Source organism: Mastacembelus armatus, chromosome 22 (genome assembly GCF_900324485.2).
Source record: "Mastacembelus armatus chromosome 22, fMasArm1.2, whole genome shotgun sequence".
In the NCBI taxonomy this organism is placed as follows: domain Eukaryota; kingdom Metazoa; phylum Chordata; class Actinopteri; order Synbranchiformes; family Mastacembelidae; genus Mastacembelus; species Mastacembelus armatus.
In genome coordinates this window covers 54773-69545 of record NC_046654.1, presented here as the reverse complement: position 1 = coordinate 69545, position 14773 = coordinate 54773, and the positions used below count along the sequence as shown (strand labels likewise).

Sequence of the window (14773 nt, the reverse complement as noted above, 5' to 3'; positions counted from 1 at the left end):
CACGTGTCCTGTTTGCTACAGTGAGTAGGTCCACAAACCCTCCATCTCCATTACCTTTGGAACTAATTTCAACATCTAAATCTAATGAATTTGCTTTGTTTTTTAATGACAAGATTCATGGTATTAAACAAGCACTAAATTGAACCAGACAGATCCCAACACTGCAGCCATCCAGGAAACACTTGGTAGAACTGACACACTTTACACCTGCCCCAGGCTTTTATTTTGAAGAACTTCCTGTCCCTTGCTCTTTCCATTCTAACACCTTTACTCTTATTCATGAGTTCCCAAACTGTGTTCACCTGCACCTTGTTCTCCCCTGCTCACACGCTCTAATCGTGTCATCAAGACCTTGTCCAAGTCCTCAGTCACTCTGGGTTGATTACTCTGCCCAGCCTGCCTGATCCTCACTCAGCAGGGGACAGGTTTGTCCCCATACACTCCAGTTTGCCTCATCCATAGTCCACCTGTGTGTTCCAGACTACCTATCACCTCCTCCTCCCTGTAGCTTCCCCTGACTTACCTGCCTGCTGACCTGATCTCGCTGGTCATTACCTCCCCCTCTGTCTGTCCCTGGTCCTGCCATCTACCTGCTCATTGCTCCTCAGCCTCTAGAGGATCCCTGGCTGCTTCAGATCCCCACAATAAAGCTTATTGCAGTCGTTCATCCTTTCTGTCCTGCATTTGGGTCCAGTCAATTCTTAAATTCTGTCAGGGATCCTGTGACAGGAAAGTGATGAAAAGTGACATCATTGGTGGCTTCTCGACCTCTGGTTGGTCCATCAGGAGGTTTCCCAGACCTCAACTGGTTCTCTGCACTTTAGTGCTTTGAGGTCAGGGTCCATCTGGACCTCCTGAGGGAGCAGTGACACAGGCCCAGACCTGATGAATACAATGTGGTTTTACATGTGGTGAAGAGGTCAAAGTAGAACAGATGCCTGCACTGGCACAGGACGATGGACAGAAGGTACAGGAGACCAAGAAAACCTGGTATGATAGAAATGCCAGAGCAACACACAGGAATCCAGGAATCTCAGTGCCCCTAATTATGTCTATGTTTCCTAACTTGGGTCTTTTCCTTGTGTCATGGTCCCACTAATGTATGATCCAAGGAGAAAAAGTGAGGACACAGGAACTGAGGAAAGAAATTTCTGGAGACATGAGATGTCCTTTTCTCTGATCTGTCACCTGAAGCCTCCAATCACCAACTGATTTCCAATAAAGGGATGTGTCAGATCACAAAGAACTCAGTGATGGTGGTCACCACATGAAGCCTCCTCACTCTGTAGAACAGGAATAAGACCTTTGAGAGATTGAAGATGATGGACCAGAAAGACTTTCAGGTACAGCGAGAATCAAGGTCCAGGGAATGATCAGTTAAAGAAACTGGAACCCTCACCCCCATAATTAAATCCTCCGTCGTATCTTTACTGTTTCTTTGTGCTGCCCACATAAGATGTGAAGAAAAAACGTGAGCAGAGAGGAATCAGGGAAACTTGCTGATGAAAGATTGTCAGTCCATGAAGGATTTCTACAAGGTGTCCTTGTATCTGCCTCCTCCAGGCAAAACCTCACTGTTCAAGCAAGGAAGGAACAGAGATGAACTACATGATGGAGGAAAAGAACTGATCTGCTCAAACAAGAACTGAGGAAGACTCAGTTAAGAGGATTGGGATGTACCCAAAGCCAGCAGGTCTACCCCTCCTCCTCCTCATCATCACAATAAGCTGTTGGTCCATGGACATGGACCACAGGCCACAATGAAAGCTGGACAACTGCCCTGTGGGCCCCACATCCCAGATCAGGATCTGACATATCAAACTTTCATTTTCTTTGCAGAGGACGAGAACTTTGTTTTTCCACTGCAGCTGCTGCAACGGCAGGCTGCACCCTCTCAGTAAACCTATCCAACATTGATTCAGGACTTTGGAATGAAACTCAGCCTGTTACAGGTGAAGCTTCAGCATTTACCAGAGGAGGTTTAATAAAGCTCCGCCCCTCACCTGTCTCACCTGAGACAAAGCAGAAAGCAGTCAGCTGTCGGTCTCTACAGACACAGACTGAAAAGCAGACGATCAGACTGAGCTTCAGACCAAACTAACAGCTTCCTCTGAGTGAGTCCAGCTACAGGAGAGAAAAGTGGAAAGTCCAACTCTGCTGCTTCAACCTGCTGACGCTCCACACACTGAATGTGAGTTGGACAGAAACACCACTCAAAGTGAAAGGAGGTTTCAGTGGCCTGGTAGAGGGGGGAGGGGAGCCAGGACTGACTGGACTTGGTGTCTGCTGTGTCTTCAGCTTCACTCTGAGACTAAATGGCTTCCAGATCAGAGGAGGACTTCTGCTGTCCGGTCTGTCAGGAGGTCTTTAGAGACCCTGTTGTTCTGTCCTGTAGCCACAGCTTCTGTAAAGACTGTCTGAAGAGCTGGTGGAGAGAGAAACAAAACCACGAGTGTCCACTTTGTAAGAGAAGATCTTCAAGGAATGTCCCACCTTGTAACCTGGTGTTAAAGAATCTGTGTGAGTCCTTCTTACAGCAGAGTGACCAGAGAGCTCCAGAGGGTCTCTGCAGTCTGCACTCTGAGACACTCAAACTCTTCTGTCTGGACCATCAGCAGTCAGTGTGTCTGGTCTGCAGAGATTCAGAAAAACACAGCGAGCACAGATTCAGACCCATCGATGAAGCTGCACCACAACACAAGAAGGAACTCCAGGAAAGTCTGGAGCCCTTAAAGAAGAAGTTACAGGTTTTTGAAGAAGTTCAAGTGAAGTTTGGTCAAACAGCAGAACACATGAAGGCCCAGGCCCGACACACAGAGAGGCAGATTAAGGAGCAGTTTAAGAAGCTTCACCAGTTTCTAGAAGAGGAAGAGGAGGCCAGGATGGCTGCACTGAGGGAGGAAGAGGAGCAGAAGAGTCAGATGATGAAGGAGAAGATGGAGGCTCTGAGCAGACAGATAGCAGCTCTGTCACACACAGTCAGAGCCACAGAGGAGGAGCTGAGAGCTGAAGACGTCTCATTCCTGCACAACTACAAGGCTGCAGTGGAAAGAGTCCAGCAGCGCCCCCTGCTGGAGGATCCACAGCTGCCCTCAGGAGCTCTGATAGACCAGGCCAAACACCTGGGCAACCTGACCTTCAACATCTGGAACAACATGAAGCACATGGTCTCCTACACTCCTGTGGTCCTGGACCCAAGCACTGCTGGTCTAAACCTCATCCTGTCTGAGAATCTGACCAGTGTGAGACGAGGACAGAAACAGCAGCTTCCTGACAGTCCAGAGAGGTTTGATTGTAACTGCTCAGTCCTGAGCTCTGAGGGCTTTAACGCAGGGCCTCACAGCTGGGATGTTGAGGTTGGAGACAGTGAATACTGGACACTGGGTGTGTTAGAGTCTGTGCAGAGGAAGGGAGACATATGGTCTGGATTATGGGGAATATGGTTCTTTTTAGGTAAATACAGAACATGTTCACCATCAGCTCCATTCACTGTTCTCCCAGTGCAGAAGAAGGTCCAGAGGATCAGAGTGAATCTGGACTGGAACAAAGGAAAACTGTCGTTCTCTGATCCTGATACTAACACACACATACACACCTTCACACACACTTTCACTGACAGGATGTTTCCATACATTCAAAATATAGACAATCCCCCAGTGAAGGTATTACCAGTGAAGATCAGTAGGACAGTGGAGCAGAGCTGTTAGAGAGAAACAGGATGATTTGATTTCTAATGTTGTTTGTTTCTCAAAGGGAAAAGTGGCAGAACTGAACCAGTGAACCTGCCCCGGTCCTCCTGCTGTCTCATTGTTCCAAAGCTCTTTAGTTTGGTTTTAGTTCTCGCTCTCACTGACTTTTTGCTCGTTGTTCCTGTCGGTTCATTTCCCCTTTGAGCGACACCATTCCTGCTTTAGTTGTGAGGTAACGTCCTAAACCAGTCTAGGGTTGTGGGGTCACTGCAGTGTTTTCCTGTGGAGCAGTCAGAGGTCCAGGGAAAAGGGTGTTGTCAGGAACCGGTGTAGACCCATAGAGAACAGAACAGACGGCCGATGTTTGACGTCTGAACAGCTGAAGCCCAGTGTAGAAGAGATGCAGCAGGTTTAACAGGAGTCACAGGACAAACGGTGGAGGAGGAAGGACTTCTTCTTTGCTGCTTTCACAGGAAGTCGGAGCGTTAACCTGCCTCCAGCGACTCTTTAAACCTGATGATGTTCCTGTTAGAAACAGCTCGTGGTCTCAGTGAAGTGCTGCAGTTTGACATGTGGTCGGTCCATAAAGCTGCTGCTGCTCCGGACACAAGAGGGCGCTGTTGTCCACAGGATGACTGACTTTACAGCACTTTGGTCTCCATGTCGACTGTACTGTTCAAATATATTCCACTGTATTGACTTTGTGTTATTGTAGAGATACTTTATGTGTTTGTTTACTTCCATTATTACATATTTTTAATATCAGGATTGTTTGGTTTGTCTTTTTGGGACGGAGGGATTTTGTAAATGTTTGTCCTGATGATCCTAAATGTGGAAAATGTAGCTCAGATAAAACTGATTTGATGTGTAAAATAAAAAGGCCAAACAGAAGAAACATCACAACAATGTCTTAAATATTATTCAGGCTGAAAGTTTCCTGGTCAAAATGTTGTGGTCCAACGCAGGGGGGACAGGAAGTGCTGTGGCCATCATAACCAGGAGCTAGCATGACTAAAGGGCTAACCTCCATCGTTCTTCTTCTCTGCAGCTGGAACAAACAGGACTTCCTGACAACTTGTTCCCAGAACATCTCTCAAACCAGCATGAATCCATCAGACTGAACTTTGGATAAGTGAAATTCTACCTGTTTCACATGTACATGACCAGCAATGGAAATTTAGTGGAACTGCACCTTTAGAACCTGATACAGGTTAGGGTCAGTCTGTGGACAGTCCAGAGTGTATCAGATCTGGATCTGACAAAAGAACTTTAGAAGTCAAATATTCATCGTCATCAAATATCTGTGGAAAAGCCGGGTAGCTGACGTTAACTACCTTATATACTTCTAATTTGAAGTACTTTATATACCGCTGGGTAGCTGATGTTAACTATCTTTTGTACTTCTAATTTGAAGTACTTTATATACCGCTGGGTAGCTGAAGTTAACTACCTTATGTACTTCTAATATGAAGTACTTTATATACCGCTGGGTAGCTGACGTTAACTACCTTATGCACTTCTAATTTGAAGTACTTTATATACCGCTGGGTAGCTGACGTTAACTACCTTATATACTTCTAATTTGAAGTACTTTATATACCGCTGGGTAGCTGATATTAACCACCTTATATACTTCTAATTTGAAGTACTTTATATACCGCTGGGTAGCTGATGTTAACTACCTTATGTACTTCTAATTTGAAGTACTTTAGATACCAGCGGGTTGCTGACGTTGACTACCTTATGTACTTCTAATTTGAAGTACTTTATATACCGCTGGGTAGCTGACGTTAACTACCTTTTGTACTTCTAATTTGAAGTACTTTATATACCGCTGGGTAGCTGACGTTAACTACCTTATATACTTCTAATTTGAAGTACTTTATATACCGCTGGGTATCTGACGTTAACTACCTTATATACTTCTAATTTGAAGTACTTTATATACCGCTGGGTAGCTGACGTTAACTACCTTATATACTTCTAATTTGAAGTACTTTATATACCGCTGGGTAGCTGACGTTAACTACCTTATATACTTCTAATTTGAAGTACTTTATATACCGCTGGGTAGCTGACGTTAACTACCTTATATACTTCTAATTTGAAGTACTTTATATACCGCTGGGTAGCTGACGTTAACTACCTTATATACTTCTAATTTGAAGTACTTTATATACCGCTGGGTAGCTGACGTTAACTACCTTATATACTTCTAATTTGAAGTACTTTATATACCGCTGGGTAGCTGACGTTAACTACCTTATATACTTCTAATTTGAAGTACTTTATATACTGCTGGGTATCTTGGAAATTTCCTACCAGGGATCAATAAAGTTTGATGATCAGTGTAGCATCCGGTCGAAGAAAAAGCCTAAAACTGATGGTTTTGTAACTTTCCTTTATTGTCCTTTGTTACCTTAAACCAACGTAAGAGCTGAAGGGAGTAAAAATAAAAATAAAGGACACCGTGTTAACGAACCACCATAACTTATTTGTGTAATTGTCCATTTTCACAACTTAAAATACCAATACATTTTAGAAACATAAATATTCTTCACAAACCTTGTTCCCCAATCTGACCGAAGCTAAACCCTTTCCTTTTCGTTTATCTTTCAGCTCATTCGTGCGTCTGTCTTCCGTTCAAGCACCGTTTTGGTTTTCTTCTTTTCTTTTTTTTTTTCTCCTCCCCCGTCAACCTTCCTTTCAAAATAAACTTCCGCCCAACAACGGAAATTACCAAACTAAAGGCACATAACTTCCACGACTTTACTGTCTCTTACACTCCCACCAAATTGTTTGTTGTTGTAACATATAAGAGCTTAAAACAAACAATTTCTTAACATGAAATAACCCTTCATGACAAATTACGAACATCTTAAACATTTCTCTAAACATTTAACACAAACCATTCATAATCCCTTGAATTCATGCCTCTAATAGCAGAACTAATTTGTGAACTGGACGCTCTACTACAGACACTTTGCTCAAGCGTTCACCCTTTCTGCTCAGATTCTTATCTCCAAGAATTACTTTCGCTGTTCTGACGAGTCCATCTTTATCAATTACCGTCTCTGAGACTCTTCCAAGTCTCCACACCAACCGTGGTTGCATGTCATCCTTGTCCATCACTATGTCTCCTACTTGAATATTTCTCTTAGGTTTATGCCATCGTTGTCTGATCATAATGTTGTGTAGATACTCCTTTCTCCAGCAACTCCAAAACTGTTCCGCTAGATACTGCACTTGGCGCCATCTCTTTCGTGCATACAGATCTTCCTTTGCAAACTCACCTGGTGGAGGCAGCGCAGTTGTGGATTTCATGGTGACAAGGTGATTTGGAGTGAGTGGCTCCAAACTGTTTGGGTCATTGAGATTGTCTGTTGTAAGGGGGCGACTATTTACAATTGCTGCTGCCTCATATAAAAAGGTTCTTAAGGAAGCATCATTGAGCCGGCCTAATGAAAGAGCAAGCGTGGCATTAAGAATGTTTCTGACAGTCCTTATTTGGCGCTCCCACACTCCACCAGCATGACTTGCATGAGGTGTGTTCATAACAAAATCACACTGTTTTTCTGCAAGGAAGGTTGCTATTTTGTTAGTATCAACCTCTTGTAGAGCTGCATTCAGTTCATTTTTAGCACCCACGAAATTAGTGCCCTGATCACATTTAATTTGTCTGACTAAGCCTCATAGTGCAATAAAGCATCGCAGTCCATTGATGAAGGCATCAGTTGACATATCCTCTAACATTTCTACATGAACTGCACGTGAATAGAAACATGTAAAGAGGAGGCCATACCGTTTGTGTTCCTTTCTTCCTTGTTTAGATAAGAATGGGCCAAAAATATCCATGCCACAATATGTGAAGGGCGGGGAATTTTCCATTCTTTCTGAGGGGAGCTCACTCATTTTCTGTCCTTCCACAGGCCTCCTTAGTCTCCGACAAAACACACACTGGCGGATGTAAGATGCAACAGCTTGACCCAGTCTCGGGATCCAATAGCCGCTGGCTCGGATTTCGTTTATTGTGAAGCCTTTTCCCTGATGGCTAACCTTACTATGGCAGTGTGCAATTATCAGTTTTGTAATGTGGTGCTATCTGGGAATGACCGTTGGGTGTTTGAATGAATTGGGAAGTGATGATCGATGCAGTCGACCTCCCACCTTGAGCACATCGTCCTTGTCTAAGAAGACATCCAAATGATGCAGTTTGTTGCTGCTGGGCAGTGGTTTGCCTTTGTTCAGTGTCTTTATCTCTTCTTGATATGTTTGTGTTTGCAGATCTTTGATGATCACACGTTCTGCATTTTGTCGTTCATTCACAGTATAGTGAGAATCTGATTTGTTTTTGAGCAGATGTCTTCTGAGACGTGCTACAGCACCGACTGCATTGGACCAGGACGAGAACTTTGTCAGCCGGGCACTGAAACTTCTTTGCGTTACAGTTTGTGTGTTCAGTGTTTGCACCTTTCTCACCTCTGGGTCTCCTACTGGAAGTTCCGTAGTTTCCTTTGCTGGCAGATGTAGCTCTCTTTCCCACAAGAATTCTGGACCTGTGAGCCAGTTGGATGACAGCAGTTCATTTACTGTTGTACCTCTAGATGCCTTGTCTGCAGGGTTTTCACAGGTGGGGACGTAAAACCATTGCTGAGATGATGTGCTGCTGCGGATCTTCTGCACCCTGTTGGCAACAAAGGTGTGGAAACGTCTGGCTTCATTGTTTATGTAACCAAGAATGACCTTTGAATCTGTCCAGAAGAACTCTTCCACACTGTTGTACAGCAGCTCTTCCTTTAGCATGTTACTGACGGTGACTGAAACTGTTGCTGCAGTGAGTTCTAATCTTGGAATTGTGGTGACTTTAGTGGGAGAGACACGAGCCTTGCCCATGACAAAAACACAGTGAACATCTCTTTTCTTGTTTATCAGCCTCAAATAGGAACATTGTCCATATCCTGTTGTGCTTGCATCTGAAAAATGATGTAATTCCCTTTTTACAACGTCTCCAAAGTCTGCAGGCACATAACATCTAGCTATTTCCAATCTTTTCAGATTGATGAGATCCATTTTCCAACACTCCCACCTTGGCTTCAGCTGGTCAGACAGCGGGTCATCCCATCCAGTTCCTTGGCGGCACATTTCTTGGAGGATTCTTTTTCCTTTGAGCAGATAGGGGGCGACAAATCCAAGGGGATCATATATTGCTGCAACTGTGGCCAAAATTCCACGCCGTGTGGGAGGCTGTTCTTTTGGTGTGATGTTGAATGTAAAGCAGTCCCTTTCTGTGTTCCAGTGAATACCTAGTGCTCTCTCTGTTTGAGTCTCACAAAAGGCCAGGTCCTTTGTTTTGATGTCTGTTGCATGTTCTGATGTTGGGACACTGCTTAAAAGGGCACTGCTATTGGATACAAATTTGTGTAGCCGCAACCCACCTTTAGCACAAAGCTCTCGTGCCTCTTGTGCCAACTGTATACCGACTTGCACTGTCTCTACACTTGTGACCCCATCGTCTACATAAAAGTTCCGGTCTACAAACTGAGAGCCTAGAGGGTAAGCAGCACAGTTCTCTTTGGCTAGATGCTTTAGTCCATAGTTTGCACATCCTGGTGAAGAGACGGCACCGAAAAGATGTACTGTCATCCTGTATGTCTGAGGCTGCGTCTTTAAGTCTCCATTTTTCCACCATAAGAAGCGGAGGTAATTGCGATCACTCTCTTGGACTTTAAACTGGTGAAACATTTTTTCTATGTCACACATTAGGGCTGTTTGGTGTTGTCGGAAGCGTACAAGGACACCTGTGAGATTGTTAGTCATGTCAGGGCCAGCTAAGAGGTGCTGGTTAAGACTGATGCCTTTGTGTTTTGCTGAGCAGTCAAAAACCACACGCAGCTTTTCAGGTTTCTTTGGGTGATAGATGCCATGATGTGGTATGTACCACGTCTCACCGGGAAGTCCATCGTCTTTAGCTTCCTCTGCATCACCTCTCTCGATGATGACACTCATGTACTTAACATAATCTTCCTTGTACCTTTCATCTCGGATGAGTTTCCTTTTGAGTTGCTCGAGTCTGATCTCTGTAAGATGTCTGTTGTCAGGCATTCGTGGTCTTTCCTTAAATGGCAATGGCATTTCATAATGGCCTTGCTCAGTTTTCCTTATGCCCTCTTTGAGTTTGTCAAGAAAGATAAGATCCTCTTGTGACACTGTTTTGTCATTTCCTTTGATCTCTTTGAAGTCACTTTCCAGAACACGGATGGCGTCCATGGGAGTTACTGGAGGGACTTCCTTTACAGTAGCACGATGGCAGAGGCTGCTTGTAATATTTGACTCCGGGTGAGGTGCTGAACTGCCGATTATGCTCCATCCTAATTCTGTTTGAATAGCATAAGGTTCGTCCTCCTTGCCTACGATCACTCGTCTGGGTGCTAATGCTCTGGGACAGTTATAACCTATGAGCAGGCCAACCTCACAACTGAGGAGTGGTGGGACTTCATCTGCGATGGATAGCAGATGACTCCAGAGCTTAGCTGTTTCACAGGTTGGTATGTGTTCTCGGTTTGCAGGTATGTACTCTTTTCCGCTGCTTACAACGGTATTCTTTCCCAACATAGTGGTCAATTTCAGTTTCACTGGACAGACATTTGCTTGCAGTTCACGACTCACATCTTGATCAATAAAGGCTGTGTCGCTTTGAGTATCTAACAGTGCATACACAAGTTTTTCTTCACGTGGATTTGCAGCTGATGACACCCACACTGGCACTATCATTGACGTAATAATAGATTGTCCAACTCTGGTTACATTAAGCGACATGGCAGCTGCTGTCTCTGATATGTTGCGCTGTGTTACATTTTCCATACTCACATGCCTTTCTCCTTTTAGATCCTTATTGTAGTCTTTATCGTGAAGGTGGGTTGGGTGTCTTTTGGTGCAGATGTCACAAGTGAGACGGTGTCTGCAATCCTTTGCACTGTGCCCTTGTTTCAAACAGCCATGACACAGTTTGTTATCCTTCACATATGTCCTTCTATCTTCTAAGGACATGCTCATGAGGTTTGGGCACTTGTGGAGCTGATGTGTGTCTTGGCATAACATGCATGGAGATCTAAACTGTGGTTTAATCACTTGTTTGAAGTTGTGCTCAGTTGTTTTTGTGCTGAATACACTTGCTTTGTTCCTTTTAACATATTTTACATTCCCTTTGTCACTGGTTGTTTCACAAGAGCGAAGTGCATGAATGGAGGTGACTGGGTTGCAGGCCACATCTGCTTCCAGTGACAGAAATGTAGCAAAATCACTGAAGCTAGGAAAGCCTTTACCTTCCATAAGAGCCGTTGTGACGTAGCGATTCCATCTGGTAGATACCCAGTCAGGCAACTTCTGAAGCAGTTTTTGATTTTCTTCACAGTCGTTCAATATTTCTAGTCCCTTCACATGAGGCATTGCAAGCCAACATGCATTTATAAAGTCTGCGAAGGTCCTCAATCCTTCAGCATCTTTAGATTGTATTTTTGGCCAGCTTGAGAGCTTCTCTCTGAATGCCCTTTGAATAACAAATGCCTGGCCATACCGCTGGTTAAGTTTTTTCCAGGCATCTCTGTAAGCTTCTTCATCATTTCTATAGAAAATTCCTTCTAAGCATTTACGAGCTGGACCACTCACATATTTTTTTAGGTAATACAGCTTATCTGCAGCAGAGATACCCTTTCGATCAATCAGTGACATGAATGTGGATTTCCATTCGATAAAGTGGATTGGCTCACCACTGAACACTGTTGGCTCTGGTGTGGGAAGTCTATTTAGCATTATACTGTCTTGAAATGCCTGTGCAAATTGAGTGACTCCAGGGGAGGGTGACAACATAGTTGCGTTAAGAGGGGGTGACACAGAGGGCTTTGGAATGGAACCTGGGCTCACCTGCTCGCTTCTGACTGACTGGAGATCACATACAGTGGGTACGGAAAGTATTCAGACCCCTTTAAATTTTTCACTCTTTGTGTCATTGCAGCCATTTGCCAAAATCAAAAAAGTTCATTTTATTTCTCATTAATGTACACTCAGCACCCCATCTTGACAGAAAAAAACAGAAATGTAGAAATTTTTGCAAATTTATTAAAAAAGAAAAACTGAAATATCACATGGTCATAAGTATTCAGACCCTTTGCAGTGACACTCATATTTAACTCACATGCTGTCCATTTCTTCTGATCCTCCTTGAGATGGTTCTGCTCCTTCATTGGAGTCCAGCTGTGTTTAATTAAACTGATTGGACCTGATTAGGAAAGGCACACACCTGTCTATATAAGACCTTACAGCTCACAGTGCATGTCAGAGCAAATGAGAATCATGAGGTCGAAGGAACTGCCCAAGGAGCTCAGAGATAGAATTGTGGCAAGGCACAGATCTGGCCAAGGTTACAAAAGAATTTCTGCAGCATTCAAGGTTCCTAAGAGCACAGTGGCCTCCATAATCCTCAAATGGAAAAAGTTTGGGACGACCAGAACTCTTCCTAGACCTGGCCGTCCAGCCAAACTGAGCAATCGTGGGAGAAGAGCCTTGGTGAGAGAGGTAAAGAAGAACCCAAAGATCACTGTGGCTGAGCTCCAGAGATGCAGTAGGGAGATGGGAGAAAGTTCCACAAAGTCAACTATCACTGCAGCCCTCCACCAGTCGGGGCTTTATGGCAGAGTGGCCCGACGGAAGCCTCTCCTCAGTGCAAGACACATGAAAGCCCGCATAGAGTTTGCCAAAAAATACATGAAGGACTTCCAGACTATGAGATATAAGATTCTCTGGTCTGATGAGACCAAGATTGAACTTTTTGGCGTTAATTCTAAGCGGTATGTGTGGAGAAAACCAGGCACTGCTCATCACCTGTCCAATACAATCCCTACAGTGAAACATGGTGGTGGGAGCATCATGTTGTGGGGGTGTTTTTCAGCTGCAGGGACAGGACGACTGGTTGCAATTGAAGGAAAGATGAATGCGGCCAAGTACAGAGATATCCTGGAAGAAAACCTCTTCCAGAGTGCTCAGAACCTCAGACTGGGCCAAAGGTTCACCTTTCAACAGGACAATGACCCTAAGCACACAGCTAAAATAACAAAGGAGTGGCTTCAGAACAACTCTGTGACCGTTCAGAGCCCTGACCTAAACCCAATTTGAGCATCTCTGGAGAGACCTGAAAATGGCTGTCCACCAACGTTCAGCATCCAACCTGACAGAACTGGAGAGGATCTGCAAGGAAGAATGGCAGAGGATCCCCAAATCCAGGCGTGAAAAACTTGTTGCATCATTCCCAAGAAGACTCATGGCTGTACTAGCTCAAAAGGGTGCTTCTACTCAATACTGAGCACAGGGTCTGAATACTTATGACCATGTGATATTTCAGTTTTTCTTTTTTAATAAATTTGCAAAAATTTCTACATTTCTGTTTTTTTCTGTCAAGATGGGGTGCTGAGTGTACATTAATGAGAAATAAAATGAACTTTTTTGATTTTGGCAAATGGCTGCAATGACACAAAGAGTGAAAAATTTAAAGGGGTCTGAATACTTTCCGTACCCACTGTATGTGTGATATTTCCTTGTTGTAGACTTCCAACCTGGCTCGAGCTGCTTCAACGTCCCTTTCAGCCCGCAGGCGGTCCAATTCAGATCGTTGTATATCCATTTCTTTCTTATGTTGCTCTTCTAGAGCCTTTATTTTTTCTTTCTGCCTTTGTTCTTCTTGCGCAATCTTGTATTCAGTCTCCTTTGCCGCTAGTTCTGCTGCGGCGTCAACCCGTTTTGAGGCAAGATATGAAGTAGAAGAATGGTGGGTGCTGCTGGACTGTGCAGCAGTGGAGCCATAAATGGACAGTGCATAGTCACAATCCAGAAGCTCACGTAGACGATTTCTTTCATGATCTGCATCAAAGTCCCCATCAATGCCAGTTAATCTTTCAAAGATGATTTTCATGACATCACGAGTCACAGCTTCACACGCGTCAACCTTTCTCCTTAAGTCAGCTGATGGTGTCACAAGGGTCCTTATTTCTGCATAAAGTTTCTTGACATCATCCCTTCCCTTTTCTAATAAGTCTGCAAGAGTTGATAGTTGTGTTTCAGCTATATCTGACTTTAGTCTTTCTCTTGTCTCACGTGCTTGCATTTTCCACTGCTCGTATAACATTAAGAGTCTCTTTTCCTTTTTACATGCTTCTTCTCTTTGGTAAGCTAACATCCTTTCTGTTGGTGCCTTAACTCTTTCAGAGCGGCGAGGCACATCCATCACATTCTGGACTTTACTCTGTAGCTCAGCCAACAGTTCTTCTTTGCGTAAAATTGTTTCCTTTACGTCTTGCCCTTCAATTTCACTTTCATTTTGAAGCAAAGTCTCAAATTCCTCAATTTCCCTTTGTGGACTGGGAATCTGTTCATTAATGTCCTTAAGAATTACAGATGCACCTTGTGAATCTTCCATTCTCCATGTAGCTTTGTTTATTCTGTTCAATTATTTAAACCAGCTTCTGCCACCTGCTGTCCGCTGAGAGTAGCTCTTTTACGTTGAGACAACGAGGCGCAGCATGGCGGCGGCGGTTCAAGCTCTTACGGTAGCATCCGGTCGAAGAAAAAGCCTAAAACTGATGGTTTTGTAACTTTCCTTTATTGTCCTTTGTTACCTTAAACCAACGTAAGAGCTGAAGGGAGTAAAAATAAAAATAAAGGACACCGTGTTAACGAACCACCATAACTTATTTGTGTAATTGTCCATTTTCACAACTTAAAATACCAATACATTTTAGAAACATAAATATTCTTCACAAACCTTGTTCCCCAATCTGACCGAAGCTAAACCCTTTCCTTTTCGTTTATCTTTCAGCTCATTCGTGCATCTGTCTTCCGTTCAAGCACCGTTTTGGTTTTCTTCTTTTCTTTTTTTTTTTTCTCCTCCCCCGTCAACCTTCCTTTCAAAATAAACTTCCGCCCAACAACGGAAATTACCAAACTAAAGGCACATAACTTCCACGACTTTACTGTCTCTTACAATCAGTGTATTTTATTGGATCTATCTGAGTGAAAAAGCACAAGGTTTGGCTCTG

General features: G+C 43.8%; 1 protein-coding gene across 1 annotated transcript; it reads left to right on the top strand.

Annotated features, from left to right (window-relative positions):
• Positions 1-2017: 2017 nt before the first annotated feature.
• Positions 2018-3707, top strand: LOC113129296 (nuclear factor 7, brain-like). The gene has a single exon (XM_026305215.1). It carries the CDS (start codon positions 2316-2318, stop codon positions 3705-3707), a length of 1392 nt encoding a protein of 463 aa, XP_026161000.1. The 5' UTR covers positions 2018-2315.
• The last annotated feature ends 11066 nt before the right edge of the window (positions 3708-14773 follow it).